Genomic DNA, 20,563 nt, shown 5'->3' on the forward strand with positions numbered 1-20,563 from the left:
TGTTTGAAAAAAAAAAATTGAATTTAAAGAAAGAAATAGACACATAAAAATATCATTATATAATTATATTTTTTTCCCATGTTTTTTGTTCTATTTTCATTTCATATCTCGGCTACTAATCATAGGAAAAAAGTATTAGGCGTTTGAAGTAAACCGTTTTACCTAACACCATCGTTCCCGCCAGCCGCCAGCCGCCAGCCGCCAGCCGCCAGCCGCCAGCCGCCAGCCACCTTCCCACCCACCACCGCCGTTCCATCTCTCTGAAAGTTACAGCTTGTCGTACAAAAGCAATTTTCGCTCATACCGAAAGAGGGGCCTCATTTATTTACCAAAAAAAAAAAAGAAAGGGCCTTTTCCATGAAAGTAAATAAATAAATAAAGCCACTATATAGTATAGATAGACAGATAAAGAACAGAGAAACAGCTGGAAGGCGAAAGAATCTGCAAAAAATCCTGCCTTGCCGACTTCCCTTTCAACTTCGTTATTCCCTTTCGATGGCTGTCATCGATGTCATTTTCTTATCGATCTCACACGGATGTGTTTCGCTGTTGGATACATCGCCTCTTCTTAATGGTGCGATTCAGGGTCCACTTGTTCTCAACTTGCTTTCTGTTGTATTTCTTCTCATCTTACTTATACTCTGCTGTCCTCGTTCTGTACTCAAATTGCGGAAACAAATACAGATCTACCTTCTCATTCGTCACCCTCTGGATCAGCTGTACTGCACATATTCATTCTTTATTGACGAACCCACCACCGATTTGACCTCAACTTGTTAACTTTTAGATCAAAAACTGTTTTTTAATGTAATATCAACTGTTCCTGGCTTTATATGTCGGTTGGTCATGACAATCTTGGTAAAATGATGATAGCAGCAGTTTCATGGTTTGTTTTAATAAAGATATCTCTGAGAATTTACTAGTTTTCAGTCTTAATCAATGTTTCGTTTGATCCATTTTAATCTGGTTTTGGCTCCTAAGCTTGTGCTTGAGTTCTTGTGGTAGAGAATGGCCGGCTCATTAGGCGGTTGCTTAAATATGGAGTTTAAGCCCAATTGAAGACTAGTTAAAGAAATTTATGGTGACCCAGTTCAGCTTTCGTCCTACTGTAGAAGGGTTAGCTGGGAATTGTTTTTTTCTTTCTCTATTCAGTGCTGACCCACTTTTGATTACTTAAATGATTCGTTAATGGGTTATCCCTCTTCTGTGGATTGCATTATTTCTTCAAGATCAGTTAATGGGATTATCTCTTCCGTGGATTGTATTATGTTGCTGATTCTTTTCGATATCTTAATGGTCTTTTAATCCTCTTCTTTTTCCACATTTCCGCCACTCACAAACTCTGCTTGGTTGAGGTAATAGCTGCAGCATCACTGGTGTTTGTACTGTGTACTGAGAGAGACTGCTGGAATTCTATAAAACGATTGAACGTCCACTGCTTTTCTTGAATTTAGTAAATCTCGACGTTCCATGTCTCAAGTTCTAAAGTATGACGGCTGGAGAACCAATGACTGATTGTGCGACTTGAGGTTATGGATGTCGGCTCAAGTTGGCCACCCTTTTTCTGTCCTTTCTATGTGATCTTACTATAAATCTTTTGTCTGGGGCATTAGATAATCCCCATGGTCGGAAAGCTTCTTAATTTCCCAATTTAACAACTAGAAAAGTGGAAATTTTTTAATACTTCAATTGAGAGCCTTGCCTTCTAGCTCTGTTCTTTTAATTCAGTACTCTCTCAGAAATCCCTCTCATAAGTTTGACAGGGGAAGAATGAAAACAAGAAAAGGAAAGCGTTCCGAGGTATGTGCCTAGTGCTTTTGTATTCTTGCTCACCTGTTTTCCAACATCATGATCAAATTTATGGTCACTAAGTATTTAACTGGGCATGTTTGCAGGCCTTTTGGCCTTCCATTGTTATGAAGAAATGGCTAAATATTAAGCCCAAGGTGAATGAATTCAGTGAAGATGAGGTTGATACTGAGACTGAGAGTGAGGATGATGGTATGCTTTTAAAATTGTGACTATTAGAAGTTGAACTAGGGAATTCATGATGGTTAATAGTGCTTTTTTTTTTCCTCAATTTTTCCTTCAGCATTCTCTCCTAAAGCTGCAAATGAAAGCCTGGTGGGGAATCAGTTTTGCAGAACATCAGGAAATCAATCTCTACAACCAAGTCAAGCTTCAGGCAATAATTAATTTATATTACAGTAATTTGTTCCCCATACGTTCCAATTTTTCTATTTAAAACTGAAGCATTACCTGCTCGGGCTTGCCTTTGCTACAGCTTTAATCTTTGTTTTTCACCTTGTTTAATTGTAGCTAAAGCAATTTTTGTTGTTTGTTTATGAACTCTCTGATTAATGGACACTCTGACAGTCTTTTTTGTCTGTTTACTTATGTTCTCTTGGTAGGTGGGAGGTGGGAGGTGGGGGTGGAGGTGGGGGTGGGGGTGGGGTGGGGAGGGGAGGGTAGAAACAATATCCATAGTCCAGTTATGGTTACAGATATTCAAAAGTTAAAAACTATCCATTAATTGGTCATACATTGAACAGTTTATGGTTGTGACTGCCATTTCTCTCTCTCTCTCTCTCTCTCTCTCTCTCTCTGATAACTTATAAATCTAAAATCTTTGGTTAATGCTGCTTTGATTTTTTGGTCTGTATAGGGACACCATCCAAGGGTTATCTGTTGAGGCATAGGAGAGGAAAGTCTGAAACTCTACGTGTTCAATACATTAGTAGAAAGGATGTGAGGTTTGTCTGTTGGCTACTGTTACTTTCATTCATGGAGACTAGAACAAAGCCTATTAATATTTTTCTTTCCTTGGTACCCAAAAAAAGGAAAAAGAAAGAGCCAAATGCTCTCAAGAACCCTTTGGGAAACACTCTCTGGGGGGCTCACTTGGGAAAATGATTCTTATAGAGAGAAAAGTAGCCTAGTTTTGAAAACTAGATAGGTTTAAGAAGGTTTGACTGCGTTTGAGTGGAAACAAGAATTTTCACGGTTTAGATACACTTCCCATGGAGCTGGGTGGGGAAAAACAGCCGTCTAATGGGCACTGTTTTCATCCCAACCATGTAAACCGGCTGTTACCTTTTTCTCTTCCTGGTACATAGATTGTTTTGTTATTTTTTGCCGGCATGTTTGACTGGTCAAAACTGGGTCAATCAAGAAACTGTCTCCTTGGCAGTGCATGGCCAGCCGGTCCTGTTCTCAAAATAGTGAATTGTTGTCCTAATTCTCTCATAATATTTGTGGTTCCCTAGGGTAACGATAGGCACATGGAATGTTGCTGGAAGACCTCCATATGATGATCTTGATATTGAAGAGTGGCTTAGTATGGAAGAACCAGCAGACATGTATGTTATTGGGTGAGTATTTCCTCAGGTTGGTGAATCCCTTTGCATATCTCTGAATTTCGTTAATAGCTCCTTGAAAAAATCTATTCAAAAAGTTGATATGCATACATCTATTTGAAGCATACAATCTTTCTAATAAGATGATATTTTATATTTTCTTATTTACTTTTCTTGAATAGCTCCTTGTCATTGTTTCCTTTCACTTTTACATTTCCTTTTCTTTGTCCTTGCTTGGATCTATATAGCTAACCCTATTAAGTTGGGTTAAGGTTTTGTTGTTGTTGTTGTTGCTTATTTACTTTTCTTTTTTCAGTCTATTACTTGTAACCATGTAAGTTAGAAGCCAGATTCTTTGACCTGTTCCCTACTACTTCCTCAACATATTGGGGATGAAGATAAAATCCTCCCTTGAATCATAAACCATTTTTCATAAACTAACAGAGCGCTCAAATGTACTCTGGCACTGCTGTTGCTCAGGATCCTTCCTGAAACAGAATCAGAAATGGATACTCATTGCTCACTCTACTAGTCCACTGCATTAGCCTAGTTGAAGGTTTCCAACCATATGTGTTATAATAAGCTGCTATCCACTTTGTCTTCCCTCTTGCCACCATTTCTAGCAGGCTAATCTGACAATTGGATGTAATAGTAGCGTGTTTTTTCAAATTTATCTGTTTGAAGAGATTTCAATGTCAAGGCTTTGAGCATCCTTCTTGACCAAAAGTGAGAAGTTCACCTGATTACATGGTAGACTTTATTTTTCAGGATTAATCTTCTTTTTCATTACTTTGTTGGGAAGACCTCCCATGTTTTATTGCATCGCCATTCTATTGCATTGATTCTTGTACAACATGCTGATGTCATTCTTGGTTCTGTCCACCTTGTTTGAGCATCCTTCTTGACCAAAAGTGAGAAGTTCACCTGATTACATGGTAGACTTTATTTTTCAGGATTAATCTTCTTTTTCATTACTTTGTTGGAAGACCTCCCATGTTTTATTGCATCGCCATTCTATTGCATTGATTCTTGTACAACATGTTGATGTCATTCTTGGTTCTGTCCACCTTGTTTGAGCATCCTTCTTGACCAAAAGTGAGAAGTTCACCTGATTACAGGGTTACCGACTGTAGTTTTCAGGATTAATCTTCTTTTTCATTACTTTGTTGTGGAAGACCTCCCATGTCATTCTTGGTTCTGTTCACCTTGTAATTATCCTTGTTGGCCTTTTTATCCATGACACATGAATTTATGATCTTAGACTGTGTCATTGTCTGGGAAACCGTCTGCGTGGTTCCTACTTATTTCTGATGTTGATGATTTTATTTTCTCCTCAAATCAATTTTTTGAATGTCCATCAGCATGCCATTTTTCTGTGTATACATGTAGTACCCATTTTATTTATTCCAACAAAACCATGTTATTGATTTGAGTATTGCAACATAGGCCATGGGCCCATGGGTCGTCATCTTTTAGAGCACTTCATGACTTGTTTGTCGTCCAGTGTTTTTCTGTTTTCTTCAATATGTTGCTATGTTTATAAATTCCATTCTTGTGCCTTTTTTTTATTCTTTTTTTCTTTTGGATGATGGAAATGTTGAATCTTTTACTGGACGTTGACATTGTATATCGATTCTCTTATCTACAGTTTCCAAGAGGTGGTCCCTTTAAATGCTGGGAATGTACTGGGTGCAGAGGATAACAAGCCAATTCCAAAATGGGAAGCAATCATTCGTAAAACCCTAAATAAGTCTTCACAACCTGAAACAAAATTTCAAAGTTACAGTGCCCCAGCCTCTCCAGTATTGAGGCCATATTCTACTGATGATGTACTTGTAGATGAGATAGGTGCTCCCGAAGTAGAGGTGGTGAGCAAGGTTGTGGGGCTTAATGATCTTAGTGATATTGGATTACAAGAGGTAGAAGAAATAATCAGTACTCCAAAGAAGTTCCAGTTAAAGAGACCATATGGCATTGACATTGATGGTAGACTAGATTGGCCTGAACGCCCATTAGATATGAAGACAAAAGTTAACTCTTCTAACAAAGGATTGCGGAGAGTGTTAAGCAGTTCAGGAAGAATTGGCTTTGATTGGATTGAGAAGCCTCTAATTTTAACTAATCAAGATTTAGAATTGGATGGTGGATTGAAACGAGTGCACAATAGCTCAGGAAACCTAGATTTGATGTGGACCGAGCAGCAAGATCAGTCTGAAGTGCTCTCTTTTTCTGATGATTCTGAAAATTCTTCTGAAGAAGATGAAGATTCTCACTTAGAAGCGGAAAGGGGACACTGCAAAAATGGAGTCAAAAGAGTATCTTTGAAGACTCGTGCTAAATATGTGCGTATTGTTAGCAAGCAGATGGTGGGAATTTATGTATCAGTTTGGGTTCGTAGAAGGTTGAGGAGGCATATAAATAACTTGAAGGTTTCTCCAGTGGGAGTTGGTCTCATGGGCTACATGGGAAACAAGGTTTCTGATATCTTAAAAGTCTAAATGTAGACATCAATTAATTAATCTTTATTTTTTTTCTCTGAATATCCAATATAATGTTATTTCATATCTATTTGATGCAGGGATCTATTTCTGTCAGTATGTCTCTTTTTCAAACACGGCTGTGTTTTGTTTGTTCACATCTAACATCTGGTGAAAAGGAGGGGGATCAACAAAGACGAAATGCTGACGTTTATGAAATCTTACGACGTACACAGTTCTCTTCTGTTTTAGATGCAGATCAGCCACAGACTATTCCTTCTCATGAGTACGCATTTTCTTACCATTAGCTTCAAGTTCACGTAGCCAGTACCTATGATCATATGAAACTGATTATTCCTGTTTAGAAATTTTATTTTGGCATTAGCAGATGATTTTTAGGACTGTGTGAGGTGTCCATGTATCTATGATCTGGTCAACATCAAATAGTGGATTACCGACTCCCAATTTAGTCCTATATTCACTCCCATGGTTGACTTCAGTCAAAGCATTGGAGTCAATTCATGCTGATGAATCGAGATATGAATATTTTTAATGAATTAAGTTACTCCACTCCTTTGCTTCCTTAAGTAATTTGAATCAACCAAGCCTTGCATGCTTTATCAAAAATAGGTTAAAAGGGAGAACTTAAACAGACCCCCACCTCTCTCTCTCTCTCTCTCAACATAACTCTTTACATAAGGCTTCTAACCTAAATCCGCTGGGAGTCAAGTTTTTCTATTAAGTTCATGTTATGAAACCTAAAAGAGAGTTTAAGAAGGAAGCAATGGTTTTCCATTTTTCTTTCCTACACCACTGTGTTTTTTTTTTTTTTTTCCCTCCTTTGGGTTGAGCCAACTAAAATGTACATATCCCAAGTAATTAATAGAAAATGTGAGTTTTTCTTCATTTCATGGATGAATTGGGTCATTTATTCCATGACTTCAACTTCATTCTCATATTCAAACTATGCTATTTGTTCAAAGGTTTATTCAGTACAGGAAATTCAGTTGTTGAACCTCTCAGTATTAGTTGGTATTCAGGATTTTGGAACCCAAGAAGGAGTTGGTAAAAAGAGTTGCAACTTATAGACTCAGTTAAGTTTTCGACTGTCTCTTCCAGAATACTCAAGTAAGTTTATAATGATTTAGATGTTTGAAATATATCTCAATCAAGTAGATCAATGATGATTTAGGTGTTAGAGACATATACTAGTTATGTATTGATAGATTACTAATTATGAAGCTTGGATTACAAATTTCGATTATAGAACCTGTCATAACTAGTCTTAGAATGTGAAATTTAACTTTTCTTAATTATTATTATCACATCTTCAGGTGAGAATTGTTAAAATGCTTCATAATATAAAAAATTACTAACATTAGCATGAGTACAGAGTCAAACTTCTGAATAGTTGAGCTATTAGTCGAACTATTTGTGCTTAAATGGGGATTTAACAACTCCCTGGCTCCTCTAGTCCATAAATAACGGCATGGGAAATCAAAACTTTCTTCCAGGAAATATATTATGGAGTTAGGTCAGTCTTCTGGAATAGGCAGGGTAGGTTGTGGCTCTTACCATGTTCATGGGAGAAATAACTCTCAGTCTTCCTCGCAGTTGCGAGAGAACATGATATCTTGTATTAGTCCTACCCAAATTCATGAAGGGCCGGTGGTTGTGCATCACCCTGATGTGGAGCAGGTTGACAGGGCTACTCGTTAGAGAGAAGATTCTGCGATTGAATCTGGTAGACAGCACAAGGGGAAACAGATGGTTGTACAAAGCAGACTTCTCACAAGTCTGGTCATATTGCCTCATCTAGAAAGTGATTGATGAAAGCCCTTTATTGGAATATTAGAGGGATGAAAAAGGCGGCAGCTACGCTGGCCTTGGGGAATATTTTAAGGGAGAAGGCTCTAGGATTTTTGTGTATTGCAGAACCTATGGTTGAGGTTGAGGCATTCCCTAAGCTTTTCTTTAATAAGTGGGGGTTTGATTCAGAGCTTATCACAATGACAGAGCGGAGAGGGTTCCTAACCTATGGGTGGTTTGGCGTAGGGGTGTGCGGAAGCCTGCTGTTATTTCGTAATATTTCTCTTTCAGTTCAGTGGTTACAGAAGAGCATTGTTATATCTGTGGTTCACGCGAAATGCTTCCGGGCAGTGAGAAGGGAGTTGTGTTCTAATTTGGTGGCTTCATGCCATGAGCCTAATGTGCCTTGGATGGTTGTTGGTGATTTTAACTCTACTCTCCAGTCTCATGAAAAGAGAGGTCTTGGGGCTTTTAATATGCGGTCGACAACAGATTTTAGAGCAATGGTGGACACTTGTTCTTTGATGTAAATTTCTTCATAGGGTCGGAATTTTACATGGTCCAATAATAGAAGAAGAGGGAATGTGGCCCTTGTGTTGGATAAGGGTTTCTGTAATGATGCGTGGGTTTCTCTTTTTCCAAGAATGTCATCAGATGGTGATGCAAAGAGTGGCGTCTGACCACTCCCCTCTCTTGGTGGTTAGAGGCTTCAGATAAACCGCAGAATTGTCCTTTTAGGTTCCAAAGGTTTTGGGCAAAGCATGATACTTTCCTTCAATGTTGTTAAGTTGTCGTGGTGTGAAGGGACAAGGGGATTGCCCATGTTTGTGGCGGCTCAAAAATTAAAGACATTAAGGGTGTCTTGCGGTTTTGGGCTAAAGAGAATTGTCTAAATTTTAATTTGGAGCTAGAGGAGGCTAAGAAGACTATGGATGAGCTGCAGTAGGACATTGATTTGAGTGGGAAAAATGATCAAATCTTCGCTAAAGAGGCTGATGTGAAAACGAGATACTTGAAGGCATTAGAAAATAATGAAAAATTATGGGCGAAAAAATCCCGCATTTGATGGGGGCTGCAAGGAAACAAATACTCTAAATTTTTTCATATATTTGTGAAGATGAGGAGACTAAAGACCACTGTTCGGGTTCTTAAGAGAGAGGATGGGTTGGTGATTTTAGAGAAAGCTCAGTTTGAGGAATATGTGACTGGTTTTTATGAAAATTTTCACAAAGGTGCTCCTTTAAATGACCACTTGGATCTGTTGAATTGTATTCCTCTAATACCTTAGGACCTTGATCTTGATATCTCTCCGGGGCCAGATGGGTTTCCTAGTGCGTGCTATAAAGCTTGCTGGGAGATGATTGCTTATGATGTTTGTAATGCTGTCAGATCTTTCTTCCACATAGGGTTCATACCTCATGGGATCAATAACGATTTTTCGTATTGATTCCTAAGGCGTAGGGAGCGACTTCTCTGGAAAAATTTAGGTTGTTATGCATGAGGAATTTTTATTTTATTTTTTGTAAAATTATTTCTAAGGTGATGGCTCTTAGATTTTCGGCAGTGCTTCATAGAATTATTTCTGAGGAACAAGGTGCGTTCCAAAAAGGGAAGATTATCCATACCAACATCAGCCTGGCTTCGGAGCTGGCCAACACGATGTTATCAACCACTGGAGGAGGAGGAATTGGATTAAAAATTGACATTCAGAAGGCGTATGACACTATTTCATGGAATTTTATTTTCCATGTTATGAGGAGGTTTGGGTTCTCTTATCGATAGATTACTTGGATTCATTGGTTACTAGTGATGGCCAAAGTGTCTGTTCTTCTAAATGGTGGCTTTGTGTGATATTTTGGTGTGGAGAGGGATTGCGACAAGGGGACCCAATTTCTCCAATATAGTTCATCTTGCTGAAGAGGTGCTTTGCAAAGGCCTCTCTAAGCTTGTGGCTAAAAAGAAAATTAAAGCTCCGAATGGGCTGCGTTGTGTAGCAAACCAAACCCACATTCTATTTGTTGATGACATCTTTATTTTCTCTAATGCCTCTTTAAGGTATGTTAGGAATTTAAATTGTTTTCTTACAAGATACCAGAATTTTTGGGGACAACGGGTAAACCTGGAGAAGAGCAAGTTGTTCCTGGGGTCAATACTACTCTGAGGAAATATGCTATAGTAGATGAACTGGGTATCTCAATGTGCAATTTCCCCACTCGTTATTTGGGTGTTGAGATATTTAAGGGTAGAGTTAAGAAGGAGACCCTTCTCCCGATCATAGACAAAGTGAAAGGGCGTTCTTGAGGGGTAGAAGGGGAAAATTCTCTCGATGGCAGGAAGAGTGGAGTTGGTTCGCTCGGTTATTTAGGGAATGCCAATTCACAACTTTGGCGTCTACAGGTGGCCTTCAACCCTTATAGCTACCATGGGGAAGTGGATGAGGAATTTAATATGGATAGGGGAGGTCGATATTTCAAAAAAAGTGGGATGAGATCAATGATGTAAACCAAAGGAGGAAGGGGTTGCACAAAATCAGAGATGTTAACAAAGTTATGCTTTATAAAATGGTGTGGAGAATCAAGCATAAAGACTCTATGGCTTGTAGGTTTCTAAGGCCAGGTTTCTATGTGGGGCTGGTTCACTCAAGAAAGGCTGTAAAACATCTTCTATTTGGCCTGGCTTTCGAAAAATGTTGAATTTCATTTCCTCTAATGACAGAGGGATGGTTGGGAATGGGAGGAAAATAAACTTTTGGAGAGATAGATGGATTGGTGAAAATTCTATTGAAGAGGTGGCTAGTTTGGATGAAATTTTTTTTCCAGAGATTTGACAGGAAGGTTTATCGATTTATTGACAACTTCCAGTGGAGAATGCCTGAGGTTCATTCCAATTTGTTGCAAGGAATTTTTGACAAGGTAAAAAATATTAAAATTCTAGAATATGAGTGTGAGGATAAGTGCCTATGGAGCCTTACTCTTGAGGGCTCTTTTAGCTCCAAATCTGCGTGGGAGGAGATTAGAATTCGGAATCCTAAGGTTCCTTGGGAATCTTCAAATTTAGTGTAAGAAGATGCAACCGAGGATGGCTATCTTCGGGTGGCGGATGGCTCATGGGAAACTTCATACGAATGATGTGGTTTTGAAGAGAGGGATTTCTCTTGCTTCTAAATGTGATTTGTGTGATGTGGCTAAGGAGTCTATGGATCATATTTTCTTTCAATGCTCTTCTTCTGAGGAGATTAGGAAATGCATTTTTGGGTGCTTTTATTCATCCAAAAAAAAAAAAAATTGTTGGATGGAAGAATCATGGATCCATGGTTGATATTTTCAGTGGTGGAAAAGGAAGCTAAGAGATGTGTGTTGCAAAGAGGTGTGGGCTATGGGGTTGGTTTCTGTTGCTGATCATGTTTGGTGAGAGAGGAATAATTGGCGTCATGACACTAGATTAAGACCTCCCAGGTATGTTTCTCAAATGATTATTGAGGACATATGGAACGACAATCCTAGTAGTAAAGGTGAAATAAGGTCGGTTGCAAATATAATGTGTTGCATGAATCTCGGTTTGACTATTCAGGGCAGCTTCTCAAAGGCCTATCTTAGAGGTTTTGTCAATTGGGTCAAGTTGAATTTTGATGGTAGCTCTTTGGGCGATCCTGACCGAGCGGATGCTAGAGGAGTTTTCCGTGATCATATGAGAAGAGTTTTGGGATCCTATAAAATTTTTATGGGTGTGACGGGGGTTTTTGAGGCTGAGGTTGAAGGGTTTATGGAGGGTCTCGTGCGTGTTCGAGAGATGGCTATTAACCATTTATGGGTGGAGGCTGATTCAAGTGTGGCTGTGGTTCTTGTTCAACAAAAGAGGATTCCTTGGTTTGCTTTACAGAGATGGAGGTATCTCCAACCATAATTGGAAGGGATCACATGGAAAATTTCTCATAATTTCAGAGAGACTGATTCTATAGCTGATTACTTGGCAAGAGATGCGGCGAAGTCAGAATTACCGGGATCTAATTTGGTCTTTCCTTCCCATATTGTGGATCTCATAGCAAGGGATTCTGATGGCAGACCAAATTATAGGTTTTGTTAGTGCGCTTTCCTTTCCCCTGCTGATGGAAATGCCGAAGGTGGGGGCTTGGATAGCAATTTTCAGGAGATAGGCTTTGTATTTGCTTATTTCTTTCTTTTCTTTTTTCTTTTTTAATAATATTATATTTTAGCGAAGAGAGAGATAGAGAGAGAATATCATTAGTTTCGCCTGGTGAAATACTTACAGCTGATTAGAGAACAAGGATATATGTGTCCGACCCATTTAGTTGGGATAAGGAAATTTTATTGTTGTTGTGCTCAAGGTGTCTCTCTCTCTTATCATTTAATGTACACATCTGATGTGTTTGATTAATGTTTGACTGGGTTTTTTCCATGGTGAACAGCCAGATTTTCTGGTTTGGGGATTTGAATTATCGTCTTAATATGCTGGATGCTAAGATAAGAAAGCTCGTGTCTAAGAAACAATGGGATGAGCTTATCAATAATGACCAGGTAAAGACTCGATATTTTATTTTATTTTTTATTTTATATAACAAATGTATTCCCATTTAAGCCAATTAGGTCAGCCAAAATTCCCTAAAGTGCAATGTGCTTATTCATTTGAAATTGCCCAATCTAAAATAGCTTGGTTGATCTGTTCACTTTTTATTTTCTTCCTAACTCTTTGGAACTCGGTAAAGCTTAAGTGATTTTTTTCAAATTGAACATGTCCTAGAATCACATGGTTTTAGAGTACCCTATGCTTCATTACTTTGCCAATTCGACACAGTTATTATGTAACAATGAGATTAGAGATGTGTTTGTCTGGGGATGGTAGATCTTCTAGTTATATTTACCGGTACTTGGAATCATGAAGGAATGTAGGATCCAAGCTGTCTAACCATTGTATATATCCTGCATCAACCCCATTAATATTTATCTATCAAACTACAGCTTTTGATTTCATCTGCTTGCATCATTACTAGTCATAGCTTACAATAATTTAAAATTTTGATGAAACTTTGGTGAATGTGGCAGCTGAGCAAAGAACTTCGCCGTGGGCGTGTCTTTGATGGATGGAAGGAAGGGATGATAAACTTTCCACCCACATACAAATATGAATTCAACTCAGATAAATATGTTGGAGAAAATCAAAAGGAAGAGGAGAAAAAGAGATCCCCGGCATGGTAAGGCAGATTTGTGGTAACATGTGTGATTTTAGAGGTTTTTAGTAATTATACATGTTTTGAGGAAATTAAAGATCAATATTTCAGAGAAGAGGTGCTCTATAGAGCAGTTGAATAGGCAGGCAGGCCACCTCTTCAATGGGACCACTCAAATTCCATCAAATTGTCAGTTTGATAAGGCAGATTTGTTAGCTTTTGATTGGATGTTTAAGAATATGTGATTGTTATTATTTGGATTTTCACATATGCAGGACGCAACCACCTGCCAGATGTTAGTTGACCACTTTTTGATCCTGAATAATATATGGTGGTAGGCTGCACTGGATGTGTTGCAGACTGCTGCTTCATATACTCTACCATTAAAGCAATCCATATTTTATATAAGAATCATAGTTTATGAAATTTAAAAAATTTTATTGTCATAAATTGTTAAACAAAGAGCCCCATTTGTCTGTTGAACCATAACTGCTTCATGCATGAAATCTGAACTTCACCTTTGTCATTCATTTGTTGAACATTACAGGACTGTAAATTTTTTATGTACTGCCAGTGTTTAAGATTAAATGTAAGGTAGCACTTAGGTACACCATGAGGAAGGTCTAAACAAATTTCTGTAGAAATGTCCATGCAGTGGCCAGTACTTGTATCAGATTATCATTGCAGGATTCTATCTTTTTGGGGAAATATCACTGCATGTTTAAGCATCCTTGCATCATAGAAATCCCCCCTCCTAAAAAAAAAAAAAAAAAAAACAAACAAACAAACCAAAAATAAGTGCTTGTATGGTTGCAATTACCTGATCAATTGGTTTTTTCAACTTTAGAACCTGCTAGTTCAGGCCTGTACAAGGTCGGTCCCTCTCACTGTACTTATGATTGCACTGCTATGCGTTTGATTGAACATTTTTTTTTTCCCTTTCTTGTTTTTGCTTGTTTTTGTTTTTAAACCCAGAATGCTTTAGTTACCCACTGACACTAGATTGGAGTTTGTTGGTAATGGCAAAAGTTAATGGGGTGGACTAGGCCGGCCTTTTCCTTTGATTTACTAGAATATGATGATGACAGAACACATTGCAACGAAAGTTAAATTGATTTTCATGTACATTATGTTGAATTTTCTTTTCCATCATGTCAGGTGTGATCGCATTCTATGGTTAGGGAAGGGCATCAGACAGCTTGCCTACAATCGTGCTGAAATAAGGCTTTCAGATCATCGCCCAGTTAGCTCAATGTTCTTAATTGATATTGAAGTCTTTGACCATCGGAAGCTCCAGAAAGTACTGAATTTCAAAAGTGCTGCAGTGCATCCTGAAGTGTTTCCTGATGAATGAGGGGACTGAAAAAGTTTGACAGAAATCAGGTAGCCAAGAGATTTGTAGTCACATACTCAATCTTAGAACACCTTTGCTTGTACCAAAAATATAAATAAATAAATAAATAAATAAAATAAAAAGAACAACTTTGCACCTATAAGTTTCTTGTCTCTTTAAAAACAGGTTTACCTAGTTACTTGTTAATGTTGACATTTTCTTGGTGATGTTTGTTACTGGGTTTGGGGCAGATCATATTTCTCCTGTTGACCTTTTTCCCTGCATCCCTGATGATCCCAGTTTACAATCACTATAAGGAAGGATAGGAGTGGAGAACTTCCATGACAAGGCTTGATTAAGTAACAACTTGTCTTATGTCTTCAACCTAGATGTGTCAACCCTTTAACGTTTGGTCCAAGCTTTCCCATGACAAAGTTGCATCGTTATGTTATCCTTTCGACATTACAGTAGAGGACCAGCAGCATTGCAGTGTAAACTGGCATGCTGCTCCAGTACTGTTGGATGTCAACCTACAATTCAATGAACTTGACCCATGGGATCCTCTGAACTATGACCCAATCAGAAGTCTAGAAACAATTTTTTATTTTCTTTTCTACATCATTCTCATTTTGGCCTAAATATCCTGATTGTCCAAAGTAATGCAGCTGCTCTGATTGTTACGCTTGTACTCTTTCAATAATTTTTAACATAGAACATCTTCTAAGCCCGGTTTGTTCAATGTATGTTGAACAAGTAATGGTATTCTTTGCTAAATCATTTCACAGTTTTGCATTTTTAAATATCTCTTCTCATGGATAAAGAGGCAAGTTGACAAGATAGGAAAATTAGAAATGAAAAGGCCATGATAATTTTCCAGTCTAGTGATTTTGGATTCAGTGCTTGTATGAAACTTTTCCTTGGTTTATAATCTATCTTTTGTTACTGCTCCTGTTTTTGATCCTTTTGGGTGCATTTTATTATTATTATTATTTGATAATGAGGCCCCAAGGAGAGTTGAATTCCTTAATTTTGAGGTGTTGGTCTTTGGCTCTTTGCCAATTGAGCAACCCGCTTAGGGTCCGTTGGGTGCATTTTAATGCAACTTGAAATAGAAGTTAGGTCAGAGACAAATTTATCATTCATGTCCTATTCAGTCAATTCCTTGTTTAGTCTTCTTGTAAAAGTCTCGCTGATTGGCCCTGTTATTATGCAAATTCCGCAGCCTCTTCTGTCCATTGCATCATAGTCTTATGTGCTCTGGCTTCTTGAATCGGTGGAATCTGCCCTCCAGACCTTCCCTCTTCTGCTAGCCCTTCCCAGTAAACTGTGGAAAACCTTCTCAATTCAATTGCATATTTTTGAGCCTATCGATGACGAGGCCGATAAATTGATATTACAGGATTGTTATTGTCCATCTTTATTAGCTAACTCCCCTGTTTCCATCTTTCAGAGTCCGATAGCTTTCAACTGAGCAGCAGCTAATCCATAAGATTTCTAATGAAGGGCTGCAGGAGCCTCTTGTTCTTCCCAATCTCCTGCAGCCATTATCTTAGGGTTTTGGCAATTTTACAAAATTTTATATTGGGTAGCTTGCTAGGTCTCCTAGGATGGAACCAACCACAAAGTCCTTGTTTCCTGTATTAGATGGTAACTGTAATTTCCATATATGGAACTTTGAATAAAGATTCAGCCATGGAATAATACTAAACTGTTGATTTATCTTTGAGACAGGGATAGATCAAGGGAGATGCTTGGCGGTCTTGATGAAATCTGTTTAGGACTGGTCTCAAATTCAATTTGGTTCCTTGCATGAATTCTGGTGCTGAGGCTGATGACGTGCTAATCTATAACTATCCAAGCAAGCAGTACATGTGTCCAGCCACATCTAAGATGTTGCTATATGGGATTCGAGGAATGGTAGGAGTTGATCTCTGGTTTATATGGTTTTATGTCCAGTTTTCGGGTAAACGAAACTTGGTCTTTATGTAAAGTCATGAACATGCAGAATAGAAGTTGGAGAAAATAAAGTCTCAATAGATCCATGTAGCATTGTTTGTAATTGTACATGCTGGGGGCAGAGCCAGATGACATATGTTGGGTTTGGGTTACATTACTGAAAATTTTGCACAGTAGTCTTTTGGGGTGTGTTTTCTGTATGGGGCTCTTATAGAAGGAATTAGGTCTTTTGGGGTGTGTTTTTTGTATGGGGCTCTTGTAGAAGGAATTAGGTAAATGTAATATCATTCATCAAATGGTTCTTACATCTTTGATATCATGTGTACATTAACAATATTTTGTAATATAATTTTCATTCTCATGTTTGATTCTCATTGGTACCAGCCATGTAAGAAAATTTCCACTGCATTTCAGAACTCCAATTGCAGACCACCCCCCTCCCCAATAGGCTATTAAGGCTTGTTTAAAGCCAAAGAATTAGCTCTCTCTCTCTCAGCTTTAACATATAATAATGAGAAAGTGAGGATTTTAAATAAGTATCAGATGAAAGGCTATTAAGGCTTGTTTAAAGCCAAAGAAAGAAAGATTAGGAAGAGTAAGTCAAATAATTGTAGATGACTTGAGGAAGGCACATACAGAAAAAGTGAGTAATAGTACAGGCCCCACTTAAGTTTTGGAATCAAATTTTCATGGAGAAAGGCAGACACAGATGCTCCTGTACTGGTGTAGGGAGCTGCTTGATTGAAAATTAACAGAATCTGGAAGTTCAAGTGACAGCCCATTTTCTGGATTGATCAATTGTGATAACTTATTCAAATGGATTTGGAATGCTTGCAGTAATCCATTAATTGCAACGTTATACTTCATTTAAGAAGGCTTCTTGGGTTTTGGACTACATGGGTCTCAGGCGATAACGATATGGATAACCCACACATGTATCGGTTGAATCGGTTAAATTCAATATCGAAAAGTCATTATTTCGCTAAAAGAATTCCACTTTTTGGCTATATCTATCGATCTGTATCAGGTTCAGGCGATACTAATACGATATCAACACTTAGAACAGTGCATGGATCGTAAGACCCATTAATTTGACCTTTTATGGTTTGGAAAGTTCCTAGTGTAATGAGTGAGGGATTTCAATGAGAAGAACAGGTTTTGAGTGGAGCATTAAATTTGGCAACTTGCAACCGTTTTTGAGTCAGTGTTAACTTATTTACATAGATACCCTTCTGGTCATTTGGGAAAGAAAAGTGGGAAAGCGTGAACCATTTGGGTTATGTAAAAAGTCATTAGTTTTGGTGAATTAGGCAAGAATTGTAAACCATTTGTTTTTATGAAACAAAAATAATAAAGCTCTGCTCAGTTGAAAGCTTAAAGCTGGAGTAATTGTTTCTTTTCTCCTTCAGTTTATATTATTTCAAGAAGCTAAGTCTTACCTCAGCTTGACAAATTTCAATAAAAATGACTGGATCAAAGAATTTAAGATCATTTTATTTGGTCATTTGTTTCTTAATCACATCAATTACGGCGTGGGACCCACCGCTGGCTGCCTTATCCCTTGAGATATTTCAAATTGATTCTAAATATATAGCAAAGCATTAGGTTGTGTTAGTTGTATCAACCTTGATCAGAAGAAGCATATTTATAAATTACAGGAAAGAATAAAGGAAACTTGATCTGACAGAAGTTGGTTATGACTAACAAGAATGAATGACATAGAGAATATAGGTTAGTATCTATAAATATGGGTTTTAATGTAAGCCTACACATCTTTGTGTAGTCCCACTCAATTTCATAGGCTTCTTGGCTTTCTCTGTTTTAGTTTGCTTTTCTCCATTAATGGAGGTTATTAAGTCTTCTTTAATGATATTAGCTTTGCTCTTCCTGCACGGTGCCATGGCGGATTCAAATTACAATGGCGGGCTTCTTTATTTCGATTACTACAAAGAATCATGCCCACTTGCAGAGGAGATTGTGAGGCGTAACGTCGAGGTTGCTGTACTTAAGGAACCTCGGATGGCGGCTTCCCTGCTTCGCTTGCATTTCCATGATTGCTTTGTCATGGTATAGCAATTTCTACAACACTTAACTGATCATTCTCTCTAAACCAATTATTTTTTTTTCAAATATGGAATGCTTTTTATATATGATGTTGCCATTCACAATTCATGCAAATGGTATTTTAGGGGGGAAGGGGATGGGGTTATGTTTGTTAGTGATCAAATTGGCACTTGAGTTTGTTTACAAACCAACTATGCCCACAAGGTTGGTTTTATTCTCATAATCTCTGGTGTTAGCAGGGTTGTGATGCATCAGTTCTCTTGGACAGCTATGGAGACATACAAAGTGAGAAGCAAGCAGGGCCCAACCTCAATTCAGCAAGAGGATTTGAGGTCATTGATGAGATTAAGGCCATCTTGGAACATGCATGTCCTTGTACTGTTTCTTGTGCTGATATTCTTGCTCTCATTGCTCGCGATGCCGTTGAATTGGTATAAATCTCTCTCCCTCATCATAAACTGTGGGCGCTTGACCTTCACTCATGACCAACTAGTTTTCTCTGTGTGAGTTACTTCAGTTGTGATTTAAGATGCTTAAATCTTCCTTTCCAATGTTTGATGTGTTCTTTCTTTCTCCAAAGAGAGGTGGCCCAAGGTGGGAAGTAGGGCTAGGGAGGAAGGATTCTCTGAAAGCAAGCTTTAATGGTGCCAACCAGTTCATACCAGCACCTAATTCTTCCTTAGACACTCTCATCGCAAGTTTTCAAGCACAAGGTCTTGACATCTGGGACTTGGTTGCTCTTTCAGGTAATGTCATAGGACAATACTTAAGTTACTCAATCTACATGTTCAATCTTGCAACTAAATAAGCTGAAAATTGAATACCCATTTCAAGGCAGTTTGAGAGTGATTACATTATATGTTTAGGTAGTCATACAATTGGAAAATCGCGATGTACAAGTTTCCGGCAGAGGATCTATAACAATATGGAGGAAGAGTATGATTATTACAAGAGATATAAGATCTTCAATGGAATGTTAAGATCCTTTTGTCCTAGATCAAGGAGAGACGATGCAGTAGTACCACTTGATTTCATTACTTCGGCGAGATTCGACAACAAATACTATATCAATCTTCTTCAAGGAAAAGGGTTGTTAGGAAGTGACAATGTACTAATAACTCAAGACCATGAAGGCCACATAGTGAAGCAAGTGTGGTCGTTTGCCTCTGATCAACGACTATTCTTCAAGTCATTTGTGAAGTCAATGATTAAGATGGGAAGCATCAATGTGCTCACCGGAGAGCAGGGAGAGATCCGGCGGAATTGCCGGTTTGTGAACTCTGCAACTCCCTCCAAATAGGAGACACCTTAGGAGATTGTGTTAATACCTAGTAAGCTATAAGGATATAAACCTAATCTTGATGTATTTCCATTTATCATCTTCGTAGAAAAGCAATATAATCCCATAATACTCCTTGCTATAATTTTAGGATTTGAACAAGTGAATTGAATCTGTGAATTGAAATATTGAATCGGTTCTAAGGTGGCGTTTGTCATCACTTCCATTTGTTTTTCTTATTGAATGATCAAGAGAAATGCTTTTTTTATGGAGAGCGATTCCTGCTAGGCTACATGGCTCCTGTGCCCTGGAGATACCGAGGGGGATGAAATGATGCACACACTCCTTGAAATGTGAAATCTCACCCCTATTGATGCTCATTCCCCACCCCACCCCACCCTCACCAAAAAAAGCACTGATGCAGTGGCCACACAGCCTGGCAGCAATCCCCTACCCTTTTTTTTTTGAAAAAAAAACTCTGTTTGGGAGCATGGCCTACACCAGCATTCCGATGTGAAAAGACACATCTACCCCTATTTTGGAGAGAAGAGATAGCTACACCAGCGCTCACTGACAAAGAACCACTCCCCTTATTTTATTTATTTATTTATTTCCTGTCTTTTCTCCCGTTCCAGCCAAACACCATAACTGGACCAGTAAAAACACTGAAAGCCCAAAGCAAATAACTAATTGGAAAGGTTAATTTGGCCATTTCAAATATGGAGGAAAGCTGTGAATTTCTTACTTGTTAATCAAAATTTTGACAATTCAAAATTGTTAATTACCTACTGCACTTACTACTTCATTTGTTTTTGGATTGTGAACCATTTACAATCAAAATATGGGTGGCACAGAGTCATATTGTAATGTAGGATTTCAGATACTGTGTGCAGTTATGGCCAGCCCATAGACCTCAAACCAGGATTGAGCCCTGGTACCAGACAAGTATATTTTTATTGAAGTGAGGTGAATAAATGGTTCAGTTTAAAAATCCTCCATGGCCATATCATGTTGTCCTATTTAGGTCAATCATTGATATTTTATTTCCATTTGAACTGAAACCAAATATGTAACCCTTTGATTAAATAAGGTTGGTGTCAGGGG

The 20,563-nt window shown here is 38.2% G+C and overlaps 2 protein-coding genes across 2 annotated transcripts; both read left to right on the plus strand.

Annotated features, from left to right (window-relative positions):
* Nucleotides 1-458: 458 nt before the first annotated feature.
* Nucleotides 459-16,490, plus strand: LOC122087128 (type I inositol polyphosphate 5-phosphatase 2-like). The gene is made up of 11 exons (XM_042656132.1): nt 459-1,800; nt 1,896-2,001; nt 2,093-2,185; nt 2,666-2,753; nt 3,267-3,371; nt 5,005-5,830; nt 5,935-6,119; nt 12,069-12,177; nt 12,703-12,851; nt 13,986-14,210; nt 15,892-16,490. The coding sequence occupies exons 1-10, from the start codon at nt 1,771-1,773 to the stop codon at nt 14,179-14,181; spliced, it is 1,887 nt and encodes a 628-aa protein (XP_042512066.1). The 5' UTR covers nt 459-1,770; the 3' UTR covers nt 14,182-14,210; nt 15,892-16,490.
* A 1,407-nt stretch (nt 16,491-17,897) lies between these two features.
* Nucleotides 17,898-19,679, plus strand: LOC122087633 (peroxidase 20-like). The gene is made up of 4 exons (XM_042656831.1): nt 17,898-18,183; nt 18,420-18,611; nt 18,761-18,926; nt 19,047-19,679. Exons 1-4 carry the CDS (start codon nt 17,959-17,961, stop codon nt 19,478-19,480), a joined length of 1,017 nt encoding a protein of 338 aa, XP_042512765.1. The 5' UTR covers nt 17,898-17,958; the 3' UTR covers nt 19,481-19,679.
* Nucleotides 19,680-20,563: the final 884 nt, after the last annotated feature.

The sequence above is a fragment of the Macadamia integrifolia genome, chromosome 8 (genome assembly GCF_013358625.1).
Source record: "Macadamia integrifolia cultivar HAES 741 chromosome 8, SCU_Mint_v3, whole genome shotgun sequence".
In the NCBI taxonomy this organism is placed as follows: domain Eukaryota; kingdom Viridiplantae; phylum Streptophyta; class Magnoliopsida; order Proteales; family Proteaceae; genus Macadamia; species Macadamia integrifolia.

What these genes read in the sequence shown, in the direction of transcription:
- LOC122087128 (XM_042656132.1), top strand. Translation starts at nt 1,771, where the DNA reads ATGAAAACAAGAAAAGGAAAGCGTTCCGAG. An exon ending in GACTGAGAGTGAGGATGATG is followed by an intron (nt 2,002 to 2,092) that starts GTATGCTTTTAA and finishes TTTTTCCTTCAG; the next exon opens with CATTCTCTCCTAAAGCTGCA. An exon ending in AAAAAGAGATCCCCGGCATG is followed by an intron (nt 12,852 to 13,985) that starts GTAAGGCAGATT and finishes CCATCATGTCAG; the next exon opens with GTGTGATCGCATTCTATGGT.
- LOC122087633 (XM_042656831.1), top strand. Translation starts at nt 17,959, where the DNA reads ATGGAGGTTATTAAGTCTTCTTTAATGATATTAGCTTTGCTCTTCCTG. An exon ending in TCCATGATTGCTTTGTCATG is followed by an intron (nt 18,184 to 18,419) that starts GTATAGCAATTT and finishes TGGTGTTAGCAG; the next exon opens with GGTTGTGATGCATCAGTTCT. An exon ending in GGACTTGGTTGCTCTTTCAG is followed by an intron (nt 18,927 to 19,046) that starts GTAATGTCATAG and finishes TTATATGTTTAG; the next exon opens with GTAGTCATACAATTGGAAAA.